Source organism: Dermochelys coriacea, chromosome 5 (genome assembly GCF_009764565.3).
Source record: "Dermochelys coriacea isolate rDerCor1 chromosome 5, rDerCor1.pri.v4, whole genome shotgun sequence".
Taxonomy (NCBI): Eukaryota; Metazoa; Chordata; order Testudines; family Dermochelyidae; genus Dermochelys; species Dermochelys coriacea.
Window position 1 is genome coordinate 105404458 of NC_050072.1, and position 14270 is coordinate 105418727.

The 14270-nt window shown below is 39.3% G+C and overlaps 1 protein-coding gene across 1 annotated transcript in view; it reads right to left on the bottom strand.

The window, feature by feature from the left end:
- Positions 1-14270, bottom strand: part of GLDC (glycine decarboxylase) — a 70035-nt gene that overhangs the window by 43138 nt on the left and 12627 nt on the right. The window contains exons 3-5 of the mRNA XM_038403392.2: positions 11220-11355; positions 1424-1588; positions 987-1064 (exon numbers count right to left, since the gene is read on the bottom strand). Coding sequence (XP_038259320.1) covers positions 987-1064; positions 1424-1588; positions 11220-11355 — 379 coding nt within the window. The remainder of the gene's footprint in view (positions 1-986; positions 1065-1423; positions 1589-11219; positions 11356-14270) is intronic.

The following is a 14270-nucleotide window of genomic DNA, read 5'->3' on the forward strand; positions in this document are numbered from 1 at the left end:
GAAGCCATTTCATACTTTGGGATAACTTTTAACAGATTTGACTTCACTGATTTAGGGAATATTTTTCTTGAAAGTATAGCTGATTGAACATGCTTCACACTCCTACACTGTTAATGAAGTGTGAGCATCTATGGTAGTGAAAGATCTATTGTGCCTTAAAATAGCATGTGATCATGAAAGTAAAGATCATCATATTGCATATGCAGAAGGGAGCAGAATTAACTTATATTTTGCATTTCCTAACTTCGGAGGGCTTGGGTTTGCAACCTCTATTTACATTCTCTTAATAAAGGATTTTTGTACGTAACTATGAATTTATTAAGAGTTTGTTTCACTAAACCTTATTGATTTCCTTCAAAGTAATGCATCATTTGCTAGGTAAGAGAATATTCAAATGGAGTTCAATGCTCAGATGTGCACAGGTATGTTACAGTGTAGACAGGGGAAATATATTCTTGTTTCTATACATTTATCTCAATTTTAAAAATTGTGAATGAGTTCACATCCGTTTATTTGGAAGATAAGTTAGTTGCAAACAAGATTGCATGATACAAAATTACTTGTATTTGCTTTATACATGGACTAATAAAATATTGAACCAGCAAGAAGTTTAGCTGCAGCTAAACAAGGTAGAACTTTAGGTATCAGTTACTGGAAATGGATCTAATCAGTTAGTTCAGCCCCTGAACTGGATATGAAAAGATATTTTACAAGGTTTGCATGAATTATTCTAGGGAAAATCCTCAGTATCATGAAGTACTTACAGTATCGTCAAAATCAGTCCCAAACTAGCTACTGTAGATTCTCATACATTTCCCAAAGCACACCTAGTTACCAATATAATCAGTGTCCTGTACACAAAGGGGAGCCAGATACTTGTAATATTCAATCTTTGATCAATGTAGAATGAGAGGTGGGATGTGATAGGACAATATTTCATGTGCCTGTTTGTGCTACTTATTAAGCAAGATGGAGATCAGCATTACTTTGCTCTAGTTTGAACTACTGCTATCATTTGAGGGTGGCATCGGACATCAACATAGAACTTTCTCCTTTTGTTGTGCCTGTTTAAAAGAAAGGGGAAAAAAAAGGTTAAGTGGATCAGGGAACAAACTAAAACTCAAGAACAGTCTACAATGGAATAGCTGCTTCTCTCACCCACATACGCATATTTATTATAACATATATTTCACACAGAACATTGAGTTCTGAAAAATGTAATTCATAAACACAAGGTAAGAAGTATTATATACAGTTAACTTTGCTTGTGGAAAATACTAGACTAGCATGCCAGAAGACTGATTCACTGTGAGGTACAATGTCATTTTTAGTCCACTGAACCATTCAGACCCACATAAGGAAATAAAGCAAAACACTTCACAATTCTTTGAGTCTAAATTAGCCATCCATTTAAGAGTGTTACCTGTGACATAGTTGCATAGCCTCTGCTGCAGCAGTCCCCTCATCCAGTAAAGATGCATTGGCCACATCCATTCCTGTGATGTCACATACCATAGTCTGGTAATTTAACAGGCTCTCTAGCCTACCCTGGGAAACTTCAGGTTGGTAAGGGGTATACTGGGTAACCCTGTTTGATAAACAAATTTCATATATCAGGTCCCTAGCACTTCTTTGCAAATGGATTTAAAACACAAGTATTTACACACACACACACACACACACACACACTTTTACATGAATATAAACAGGGAAATCTGTTCAAAAGCACACTACTGCGTTTTAGTAGTTCTGTGCTCTTAATACCCTCCTGGAAATTGAGAACATTTATCTTGCCAAAATCAATTTGGTTCTTTACCTGGCAAATAGATTTGTTTTTTCTCATTTTGAATTTAAGTTTAGTTACTGTTTTTGAGATCATGAAGTTATTAGAATATTTATCTGTAATTACAGAGGCAAAGGAGCTAACACTTCGAGTTGGGTCAACAGAACTTAATTCTCAGCAACTGAAAGTCTTTTGGGTTATAAAGTTGGGTTATATTTAGATCTAATACAACTTCAACTTGTTGGTGTTGTGCTTTGAACTGATCTGTTTTTAGAAATCTGATGTTTGCAGCCAGTACATTTTTGAAACTGTCAAGACATTTAAAAATCTAAGCCTAAAATACTTGTCTGACTACATAACTTTATGAAGTATACAAGTGCACAAACTGTTAGTGCCTTCTTCTGAGGCTAGAGGGCTCAATTCTGCAAGACTGTAAGCACTCTCAGCCCCAACAGGAGTTGAGGGCACTCAGACTTCTCAGAATCAAGCCCACAGACTGCTGATGAAGTGAGCTGTAGCTCACGAAAGCTTATGCTCAAATAAATGTGTTAGTCTCTAAGGTGCCACAAGTACTCCTTTTCTTTTCACTTCCCAAATGTGGCATATCATATGCTCCAGATATTAAAATAAGTTTTGCTGGTGGGCAGCAGTAAAACTGACATCAGGTCAATTTTATTCTGCTGCAACTTGGAGAAACTCTGAATAACAGAGGAATATTCAGATGTGAAGCTTAAGTAGAAGCAGAGTAGCAGAAACACCACCATAGTAGCAGCCAGGAGGCCTGCGGCAGTTTAAAGCAGCAGAGACCCAAAACAGCAGCCAGGAGGCTGAGAGACAGGAGGGAAAGAACAGCGGGATCATTGCTCCTCTTCCCTTCCAGCAGTGGGAAGACTCAAATTCATCAGACACCTACAATCCAGAGACTGATATGAAAACGGGAGCTGCTGAGCAGGAACACCACACTAGTAGGAAACCAAATCTCCCTCCATTCTCCCCGTAATTGGAGAGAATGGTAGTTTGCTTCTCACCTGCATGCTGTCCTTCACCACTGAAGCCCTTACGTACAATTTTCAAAAGCGCTTTTGTGACTTAGGAGTCTAAGTCCCATTTTCAAGAGATAGTTAAGCGCTTAGGAGCTAAATCCATAAAGGGGACTTAAGACTCAGCATTGCAATGGCTCACATTTAGGAGCCTGTCACACAGTGGAATCTGCAGCCCTGAGTTAGGTGCCCAGTCTCTCTGCACATGCATGTTGAGGGACAGGAGCCCAAGAATAGTGCTAACTGAAGCCAGCACATGGATGTAAAAAAAAAAAAAAAATTAAAAAAAAAAAAAATCAGAGGGAGGGGAGCCTCTCCCCGCCGCAGCAGGTCCGCGCTGGGGCTGGGCCGAGGGAGGGGTGCCTCTCCCCATCGCAGCCCCGAGCCCCTGCATGGGGCTTAATAGACAGCTGGGTGGTCACACAGCTTAGAGGGAACTTAGGTGTCCACCATTCAGGTGAAAATTCTACCAATAAAACCCTTTTTGCGAATTAACTGAAGCTAGTTTTATCTGCATTGAAAACCTCATAGTTCTCATTCATTTTAATGCTTTTGTTACGGGATTACTTGATATGACAAAGAAGTTGCTGCTATAATTAACATAGAAGTGTTGTTTCCAAACCAAATCATCCTTTCCCAGTTGTTCATGACTTTTTTAAACTAATTCTTTTTAGGATGATTTCTTCTCCCCTCCCCGCCCCCCATGATTAGCTTCAACTTTAAGATAACAACATTATGGTTTGAGCACAATCATTTCAACTGTATGACTTACAGGTGAGTGCCAAAAAAATACTTCCTCATATGTTTGGGTGAGAAGTTGTGCAAGTATAATTCAGATGGTGGAAGCTAGAAATTCTGACCTTGGTTGATTTAATCTACCATGTAATTAGATGAGTGGTTTTTAAGTTTACTCATTTTAAGGCAACTCCCACCCCCCATGTATGCATAAAATGCAAAAAACTTTACTATCTTCTTAATGGCTACTTCAAAGCTATAATGGTTCAGAATACTTGGGTGCTATGAAGAAATTGGCTCTGTAATAAACTTCTCATTGAGGCAGTTGGTACCCAGCTCATTCAGTTTCACATCAAGGAATTTACCAATCCACTGGCAATTGTCAGTCTTCCTTTTTAATGGAAGAAATCCCACTCAAATATCCCTTAATGTTTAAATGCAAAATAAGGGTTGAAAAGTCAACTAGAGTTAAGTCTACAAGCTTAGCCTTAAGGGTAAGCCCTTAAAATATAGTCTCTTGAAAATCAAAATTCGTCAAGTACAATAAATTATGATGGGAGAGAAACACATAACTGACTGGAATCTCATGTAGCCTTACAAACTGTAAATTACATCACAGTATGTAACCTTCAGAATGTATTTGATCTTGAAGTCTCAATGAGATCCACAAATAAATCAAGTGTGGGTAGGGGGAAATCTATTCGGTAGTTTTAATACTGTTTATGTTTCACGTTGTACAATCCAGGATTTGAGATACTCCAGAGATTACACTGCAAAAGGAATATGCACCAAGAGAAAGATTAAGATTCTTCCCCGAACAAAGATGCAGCACTGCTGAGGACTCTGACTGCATCTGTGATCAAAAATGCAGTAGTCTCTGTAGGCACCAAAAATACACCACACAATGCACCAGAAGAAGATGGGCTATTGTACAACTTCTCCCTTCTAAATTAAAATCCTGGAAAAAGTCTATATTGTTAAACTAAGTTTCCCTTCTTCAGGAACTCAAAAGGAGTTAAACAGATTCACAATTTAAAAACCTTTTCAGAGTATTTATCAAAACTGAATTCTGATGGAAACTTAGTTTAAAGCAACCATGAGGAAAAAATTGGGCTGGGGAGGAGGAAATGGGGATTTTTAAGCAGTTTTCTTTGGTTTTCCTAGTGGTTTTCCGAATAAGGTGGGGGGGACGGAGTGGGAGAAGATCTAGATATCATTGTTTGCCTCTCACAGTAAGCTAGAGAGTTTCATGGACAGAAAAAACACTATACAAAAGAAACCACAATTATATTGAAAAAGTAACCACTCTCTTATTTCCATAGGATACTTCAATGTACTACAGTGGAGATAAATAGGATGAGATAAAAGTTACAATGAAAGGTTCAGAATATGCAACTCTAAACAGATGTCAAGCAAGCTGAAGGTATTTTTCAGTGTCCCAACACACAACAGAAAGCAAATAGTTTCAAGAAAACAGTTAAACATTTTTCCATTTAGAATGTTGTCTGATGATGATTTTCATATTAGACATTTGCTCTGTTGTACATACAACCTGTGTTGAAGTTTTTCTGTAAGGAATTCATTATTTTAGGGCTTCCCAATTCTGCTCCCTGCTGCTATGTTTTACAATAAGGTTTGATGCATGTGACAGACAATACTGCAGAACTGGACATAATCACTAATACAGCTCAGCTTAGCGATATCCATGTTATGACTTTGAATTGCAAAAATATTTACAAAAAAATTTTTTTAATCAGGTCTGTGAAGGAGACAAAGTTTATACATACCACAAAAGTCAAGGAAGTGTGGCCCTCCATTTTAGTACAGAAGTTATCATTCATGAAGTTCAACAGTTCTTCTGTATGTAGTATAACCACTTACTCTATGCTGAGCTTGTTTTAACACGGGTCATTTTGAAAGCTAGTTCACCCTAGAAGATGGCTAGAGACACTGCCAAAATCCTGGATTTGAACAATTCTAATTTCAAATCATTAGTTCAAATAAAGTGGCTTGCTTTTTTTGGTCCAGGGAACCAGATTTGTCTGAATTTTCCTGAAATCTGTTTTGTACTAACAAGGTAGATATTTGAAGTTTTTATATGTCAATTTTGTCATAGCAGATAAAATTGGGTTCCTACTAAAGGAACTTTGACTTAGTAGTATATCTGCATAATAGCAACTACAGTAAATCAAATGAAAAGGAATAATTAGCATAATGACAAGGAACACAAATAGCCTCTTTTGGAAATAAATTGGAGGAAAACATATGGCCATCACTCACTCTTTTCTGATCAAAGGGAGTTTTCTACAAATTAACATTCCCAAACTGATTTCAGCAGTCTAGCTGTGATTTAAAGGAAGCACTCCGAGTGGCAAGGAGATTTTTTTTTTTTTACTTAAACAAGCCAGTATGTTCTAAAGCTGACTGGAGGCATGTGCTATGAAAGTTCAGTACTTTCTCTTAAAGAAACGATACAAAGAAGTCTACGTTACTACTAGAAGTAATATGTGTAATGAGTATTGATTTTTTTCTCTGCTTCTCTATGCTTGTTTTTCTGTCACTGGGCTTAGACTTGTTCATCTGTATGAATATAAGCTCTAAGATGTTGTTGAAAGTTCTGAAGGTGCACTCTAAGGGTATGTGTCTACACAGCAAAGAAAAACCCATAGGGCTGGTCCATGCCAGGCAACTCAGGCTTGTGGGGCTTGGGCTCCCGCTTGGGCAGGACTGTTTCATTGCTGTGTAGACTTCCAGGCTCTGAGACTCTCCCACCCCGCATGTTTTATTTTATTAAGGCAATAAGTGTTCTATGTAATATAGACAGCAATATTTGTCTACATAAATTAAGGCATAAAGACACGATGAAGAATGCCTGTCTCAGAAACACACATGCAGAATATTCTCAGTATTACAGACACAATTATGTTGAGAACTTTAATGTTGCAGAGTCAAAAGCTCAAACGTTCAGAAGTGCCAGATTTAAGTTTACCTGTGCAACCTTCATTCTTCCCTCTTGTGTATATGCATGATGATACAGTCTTTAATTATATGGTTGCATACTATATTTTTCCTTTCAGTGCTTAAAAAAAACTACACTAGTCCTGAAATATTTTTATGGGTCCATCTGAAACTCTATTAAGGATCCCCACTTGGTTGAACCATATTTTGGCCTCAATCAACAGTGCCTTCCCAACCCATGTAAACTAAAACAGGGATTTTTACTACACATCCATAACCTAATGTTGCTGTGCACTAAGCACAACAGCCATCAACGTGCAGAGTTCATGAAAAGAGCTTTGTTCCCCGCACCCCCAAAAACCACTTAAGGTGCTTTTAAAAACAAGTTACGCAATTATACTCAGCATAGTATCACATGAATTGTGATAACATACTGGGTTTCAAGAGAAGTGACTTTGGAGCCCAATTTCAGTTGGGCCTAAGGCCCTTTGAAAATTTTACTCTTTTGCTTGCGTGTTTTTCTTGAGTATGCACTCTTGCTGACTTCAACCTCATATAGATGTTTTTGGGTTTTTTTTAAATGAGCCTTATTCTTAAAGTGCAATTTTGTAACTGAAGTGCATAAAAGTCAAACGACTCAAAGTCTCTAATATACTGTGATATAGACAATGAGTATTACTCTAAATACTAACATAAAAGATGAACAAGATTAAGTCTAGACTTGTTGTAAACTTATTTATGAAGCCAAATATTCTTTGTATTCTTTGGTGATTAGTTTACATTCATGTCACATCACAGGAATTAATTAGCTCTGTTTCTAGGGAAACAGCTCAATGCAATGATAATGTGAAGACTATCAGGAATCATGCACACATAAATGTGCGGTGTTTACACAGTCCTGCTCTGCTGTGAAGTTTACACCATACTACAGGGTTTTGAGGCAGGTAACATTGAATACCCAGAGAGTAGAAGCTTTTTTTTTTTTAAATCATAAAAAAATAAAAATACTGATTAGCCAATGCTGGATAAACTGCCAATATTTTGCAGTGACCCCATCAGGAAAAGTCTTCTCTGGATTTCAGAGAGCTGAGCTGCTATAAATCCATTATTGTACACTAAGACTAAATGGGTTTTCAAAAAATAGCAGGCCACTTGGTTCTGTGTCCAGACCTCAAGAGCTTGCCATGCTAATATCATAAAATAGAATGTCCTCTCAATGATCAAATGAAACCTACCCCCCACACACACTTTCCTATGAAATGTGTTAAGAGTGAAATGTGTTAAGAGCATTAGAGCTTGCCAGCAGCCTGTAACTATGTACAATTCCTATGTAACTGGAGGAAAAAGGAAATCAAGTAATTGATGTAGTGTATATCCTGAAAAAAATTGAACAAGTTTTTCCCTAATGGAGTTGCCTGGTAGAAATTCCATCATTTAGAATGGATTGGAGCTTACAACCTTAAGACTCTCATTGCTTACTAACTTTGACTGCCCCCTCTCTGCCCCAAAAAAGCAAGCCTCCTTTTGGACTGAAAATTCTCATCTTGTCTCTTTTTATTTTTAAAAAGTTTAATCTTTGAAGCAGATTGATCAAGGTGATTTTTTGAAGAGTCTGAAAGATGGTGTGTTTTCTGTACTCAAACAAGCACTTTTCTGGAAACTAACTCAAACAGCTGCTATTTATAAGAACTAGTGCATAGCCTTCTGACAATTTTTATCTAAAAATAATTAAGCCGTTTAGTCTTTCATTGTGAAAGAAAGTTGTTCATCATTGTCTTGATAAGTCAGCTTATTCTGAGACTCCTACAGAGATGCTTATTTTCCTAGAAGATCTAAACTTCCCTGGAAGACTGTTCTCTAGCAAATCTTCTAAAAACAGACAATATTCCCATCTGGAAAACACTCTGATAAATGAAACCCCCTAATCCCTTCCCCCTCACTTCCTCACAGTGCCACACCCAATTCTTTTAACAGAAGACAATGCGTTGGCCATACGTCTCAAACTGAGATGTACGCATGTAAAATGAACAATTCCTTTCTACCCTAACCCACTTTCCAGGGCCATGCTATATTTCAATATAAAAAATCATCCTGAAGCGTGCATATCTTCTGTATTAGGATACTCAGAAGCTGGGAAGGAAAGAGCTACTATATTGTCAGGGTGCATAACTGATCAGAAAAGGTAAGCACAGCCTCACGGGAAATACTAGGCTCAGTGGCATAGCTTGGGTGGGAGCAGCCACTCCCCCACTGAACACAAGTGGCGCCTTTTTAATTTTTTGGCGCCTTTTTTAATTTTTACTCACCCAGCAGTGCTCCGGGTCTTCAGCGGCGGGTCTGGCACTGTGGCGGCCCTCACTCTCTCTGGGGGTCCTCAGCTGCATTTCGGCGGCGGGGGCCTTCAGTGCCGCTGAGGACCCGGGGCGCCGCCAGGTGAGTACAAGCAGCTGGCACTTTTTTTTTTTTTTTTTTTTTTAAAATGTCCGCTCCCCGTTTCCTCCACCTAGCTACGCCACTGACTAGGCTATGAAACATGGGGCTGCAATATTTCAACACCTAGCATTTAAAATTCAAGACTTGCTAGGGAAGTTTGATTTCTTAAAACCAAAAATTTTGCAGAGATTTATAATGGCACTTTTTGCGCTCTCCAGCATAAAACATAATCCTAGGACTCAAAATCTTAGGCTCTACAAATCTACACTCTACAAATCAAGCTTAGAACTTAGTTACCAATGCTTTTTATAGTGATTAGTTTAACTGTGCTTATATTCTACTTTTTTTTAAAAAAAATTGCAAGCACTGTCTTTACCTTTTTAAAACTTTGCTTTTATTTAAGACAAAGCTGATTTAGAGGTGAAGACTTAAGTTGAGGTCTTCACTTCTGCACAGAGAGGAGGAGAGAATATCTATGGCAGAGATCCCCAAACTGTGTGTGTGGGGCACCCCCTAGGGGAGTGCAGAGGAAAGTTCAGGGGGCATGATGGGGCCCAGGCCAGGCCCCATGGCGGGTGGAGAGAGAGTGCCAGCCATTCCCACTCCACGACCAACTCTGCTCTGGCCCTGCCCCCACAGCTCCACACCCAGACCTGCGGCTCTGCTCCCAGATCCAGCCTCGGCCACCTTATCCCTGGCCACATCCCTCACCCCCAAGCCACAGCCCTGCTCCCAGACCCAGCAGCAGGGGTTGCAGACGGGTAAGGAGGGGGTGAAATCCTGAAAAGTTTGGGGACCATTGATCTAGGAATAAGGGATTTCAGATGTGCATATGGAGGGTGAGTCAGAATATTGGATGTCTTCAGTCTTTGTGCAGAGTGGGTGGAGATATGGAGACAACAATTACAGTTGACATTAGAGCATTAACGTGCCAATGTTTTTCCATATTTTAATTTTGCATGTTAACTATTCTGTCCAAATTTGTGGGAATGTAACGTTTTGACCATGCTGTCTTCATCAAGAAATGTCTTTAAAGAGGTAAAGGGCCACGACTGTCACTGTAGTGAAGCACATGGTATAAAGATAATCCAAGAAGTAACTAAAGGAAACTTATCCTCTTCAGATACTTGGAAAATAAGTCAAAAGTTCTAGTTTGACAGTACTCTAAGGCCTTCCACGTAGGAGCATTGCTGTTGCATGAACTCTGAGAATAAAACTGAATGAGACACTCAGTGCATCCAAAAATTCTTAACAGCGGGTGAACTTCATTTATTCATCTACTTCAGTGACTGGTAAACTAAGAGAAGCACCCAAATTCTGACTATGCATTCAAGACATCTAAGCTTCTTGTTTTGAAAAACTGAGCTAGAGAAATCTAATGGGGAAGGGCTAAAGATTTCTGCGGTTTTCTACTTCCTTCCAGTCAGTACATAACCATCATTGTTTCTCATGATGGTCAGAATATCCACCTGGAACTGCAGATGCCAGTGAGAATAAGTATTTTGAACCTGAAAGCTTAAATTTTGGGCAGAACATAGTTATTTTAGTCTGGGGTCTTGCTTTACATTTTTCTCAAAGTAATTGAAGTTATGGATGTTTACATTCATGTCAAAGTATGGGTTCAGTGAACAAGAGTGTGAACTTTCCTTTCATAAAATTCATCGGATGCAGTGAGCTGTAGCTCACGAAAGCTTATGCTCAAATAAATTTGTTAGTCTCTAAGGTGCCACAAGTACTCTTTTTTTTTTTTTTTTTTTTTTTTTTTTGCAAATACAGAGTAACACAGCTGTTACTCTGAAACCCATCTTGAGTAGGATGACCAGATAGCAAGTGTGAAATGGGGACAAGCAGAGGGGGGTAATAGGTGTCTATATAAGAAAAAGATCCAAATATCAGGACTGTCCGTATGAAATCGGGACATCTGGTCACCCTAATCTTAAGTAACCATATATCTTTAATGCTACCTGTTTAGCTAATACTCTGCATTAGACACCAGATCTTTCAAACTAAGGAGATGCTCTATTTGTGAAAGTGTAAGATACAATACCTTTCTACTGCCACATTATGGATTAAACTCCTGCTAAAGTCAGGATGAATATTTTTTTAGGATTCCCTTAATCAAGTTTCAATCTGACCAGCACATCATCTGTAGCAAGAATGGGAACGTCTTGGCAAACAGCATTATATATCTGTCTATGCATCACACTTAGAAACATTTCATATATACTGTTCTTTTTATATGTTTGTAATCAGAAAGCAATGTACATTACCATCCTGCATTCTCCAACAAATTCCGCACAATCGCCTGAGGTACTGAGCAGTTGTAATAACCCATGCCCATGTAGGACCTCCAGATTTTGTTCTTGCTTGCAATATTGTGTAGAGTTTCAAGGATTTCATTTTCACCTGATTGAAAAGAAAATGTTATAGCATAAAATGTTATACAGGAAAAATGTTAATATTTTGACTAAACTGCCTTGCTTGACTCTGTGTAGAAATGGGCAGCTGTCAACAGTTTTAGAACAAACTAAGGGAAGAGACAATAGTAAGAGAGGTATTAATCTAGTAAAATATTTAGGGAGAATAAGTCTACAAGATCAAAATATTTTCCAAAAAGCAACAGATTTGAGTAATGCTGACATTAAATTCCATTTCTCCGACTCTGCCCTTATAGGTTGCCTTTGTGAATAGTTGCATCCCACTGATCTCTTAACATGAAAGATTTAGTTGCAGGAAACTATTTCTTCTTGCTTTAGTCCTACAATACTAATACAGTGCAAGTTATTTAAATAAAAGTAAATGCCACTACCAAAGGATAAACCATTGCCTAAATCTTCAAAAGATTCCAAACAAAAGACTTTCCATACTATAGAGGGAGAATGTTGGGGATTTTCATACCCCACATGCTTTCTGGGGCAGTTGTGTATGCATGAATACAGGCCCTCTAGGAAGGAATCTTTACTCACCTGAAACTGGCAAAATCAACAGCTAGATGAAGCTGTACATCATTCATAATTAAAGGTTTAGTGAAGCGGTCATAAATAGATCTCAAATTTTCCCAGTTTCCTACCCAGGAAGATTGATGTCAGGTGCCTAAACATCAGAGGCCAGAATGCTAAGGAACTTAATATTACTGGGAATAAGGTAAAATATAATGCCATGTGCAGTAGTAATACAAAAGATTTCTCCCCTCAATTCGGATGCAGTTTATTCCAGAAGGAATTATAGGATACAAGATTGGGCAAATCAGGTCACTTTCATAGTAGAATAGGCTTTGGAATGGACCTCTCTACCTACGTGAAATCTTATAGGGCCATTGGCAGAAGACACCTTGACCAGTGAGAGTTGCACAACAGGATAACGAAAATGTTTATAGTGCAGATGAGTAATTGTTTCCCCCCCCACCACCACTATTGTATTTCTAAAATCACAGTTACTACAACTGGTCCCCAGAGATTAATGGCTTGAAGTATACTACTTGCCTCTGCTTGGGAAGTTGTTTTCCCAATTACTTCAAACTAGATTGATCAAATCTGAATGGGATGGGCCACTGCCATGGTGGCATGTCTATAATTGGAATTTTCACATAAGGTGGCATGTCATGGTGTCTTCTGTTTTACATGGCTATAGCCAAGGGGAAATTGATGTGCAGGAAGTGGAGCATTTGTTCAGTGCAGTCACAGAATGTGGTGGCCTGGATATCAGCCCATGACAGTGTTTGTCATGACTAGAGGTTGCCCTCAAAACATCAGCTCTTGTCACAGATCAAGCTATATGATGCTTGAGTACCATACTAACTGCCCTGCATTGTATCTGAACTAGTGATATAAGTCTGATCCCCCCCACCCCCGCAAATCACTACAACTACCTTGAGGAGTCCCTTTCTTGCAAGTACCCTCTTAAAGTGTATGGGTTTATCCAGCCCTGAGTCATAGAATATCAGGGTTGGAAAGGACCTCAGGAGGTCATCTAGTCCAACCCTCTGCTCAAAGCAGGACCAATCCCCAACCAAATCATCCCAGCCAGGGCTTTGTCAAGCCTGACTTTAAAAACTTCTAAGGAAGGAGATTCCACCACCCTCCTAGTGAAAAAGTTTTTCCTAATATCCAACCTAAACCTCCCCCACTGCAACTTGAGACCATTATTCCTTGTTCTGTCATCTGCTACCACTGAGAACAGTCTAGATCCATCCTTTTTGGAACCCCCTTTCAGGTAGGTGAAAGCAGCTATCAAATCCCCCCTCATTCTTCTCTTCCGCAGACTAAACAATCCCAGTTACCTCAGCCTCTTCTCATAAGTCATGTGTTCCAGTCCCCTAATCATTTTTGTTGCTGTCTGCTGGACTCTTTCCAATTTTTCCACATCCTTCTTGGAGTATGAGGCCCAAAACTGGACACAGTACGCCAGATGAGGCCTCACCAATGTCGAATAGAGGGGAATGATCACGTCCCTCAATCTGCTGGCAATGCCCCTACTTATACATCCCAAAATGTCATTGGCCTTCTTGGCAATGTTTCCTTTCTGATAAGAAGGGAGCAACTCAAACTTTAAAGCCAGAAAGAATCATTGTGATCACCTAGTCTGACTTCCTGCATATTGCAAGCCCCTGAACTTCATCCACCCGCTCCTATACTAGGCCCATAATTGCTGGCTGAGTTACTGAAGTCCTCAAATCAGGATTTAAAGACCTCAGGTTACAGAGAATCCACCTTTTTTCTCAAGTTCAAACTAAGTGACCCATGCTCCAGGCTGGAGAAAGAGACCCAAAAAACAAAAACCACCCAAGGTCTCTCCCCATCTGAGCTGGGGTGGGTGGAATTCCTTCTTGACTCCAAATATAGTTATCAATTAGACCCCGAGCATGTGGGCAAGATGCAACCCCCCCCCCCCACCCCAGCCACCTTGGAAAGAATTTTCTGTAGTAACTCAGTAGAACCCTCCCCATCTAGCCCATCACTGGCCATTGGAGGTATTTGCTTCTACCAGTCACAGATAAGTTATGTGCCATTATAGATAACCTCATCACACCATCTCTTTCCATAAACTTAGCAAGCTCAGTCTTGAAACAAGTTAGGTTTTTTGCCCCCACTGCTCCTCTTGGGAGGTTCCAGAATTTCACTCCTCTGATAGTTAGAAATCTTCATCTAATTTCAAGCCTAAACTTATTGATGGCCAGTTTAAATCCATTTGTTCTTGTGCCATTATTGACCCTTAACGTAAATAACTTCTCTGCCTCTCTAGTATTAATCCCTCTGATGTATTTAGAGACCAATCATATCTCCTATCACCCTTTGTTTGGTTAGGCTAAACAAGCCAAGCTC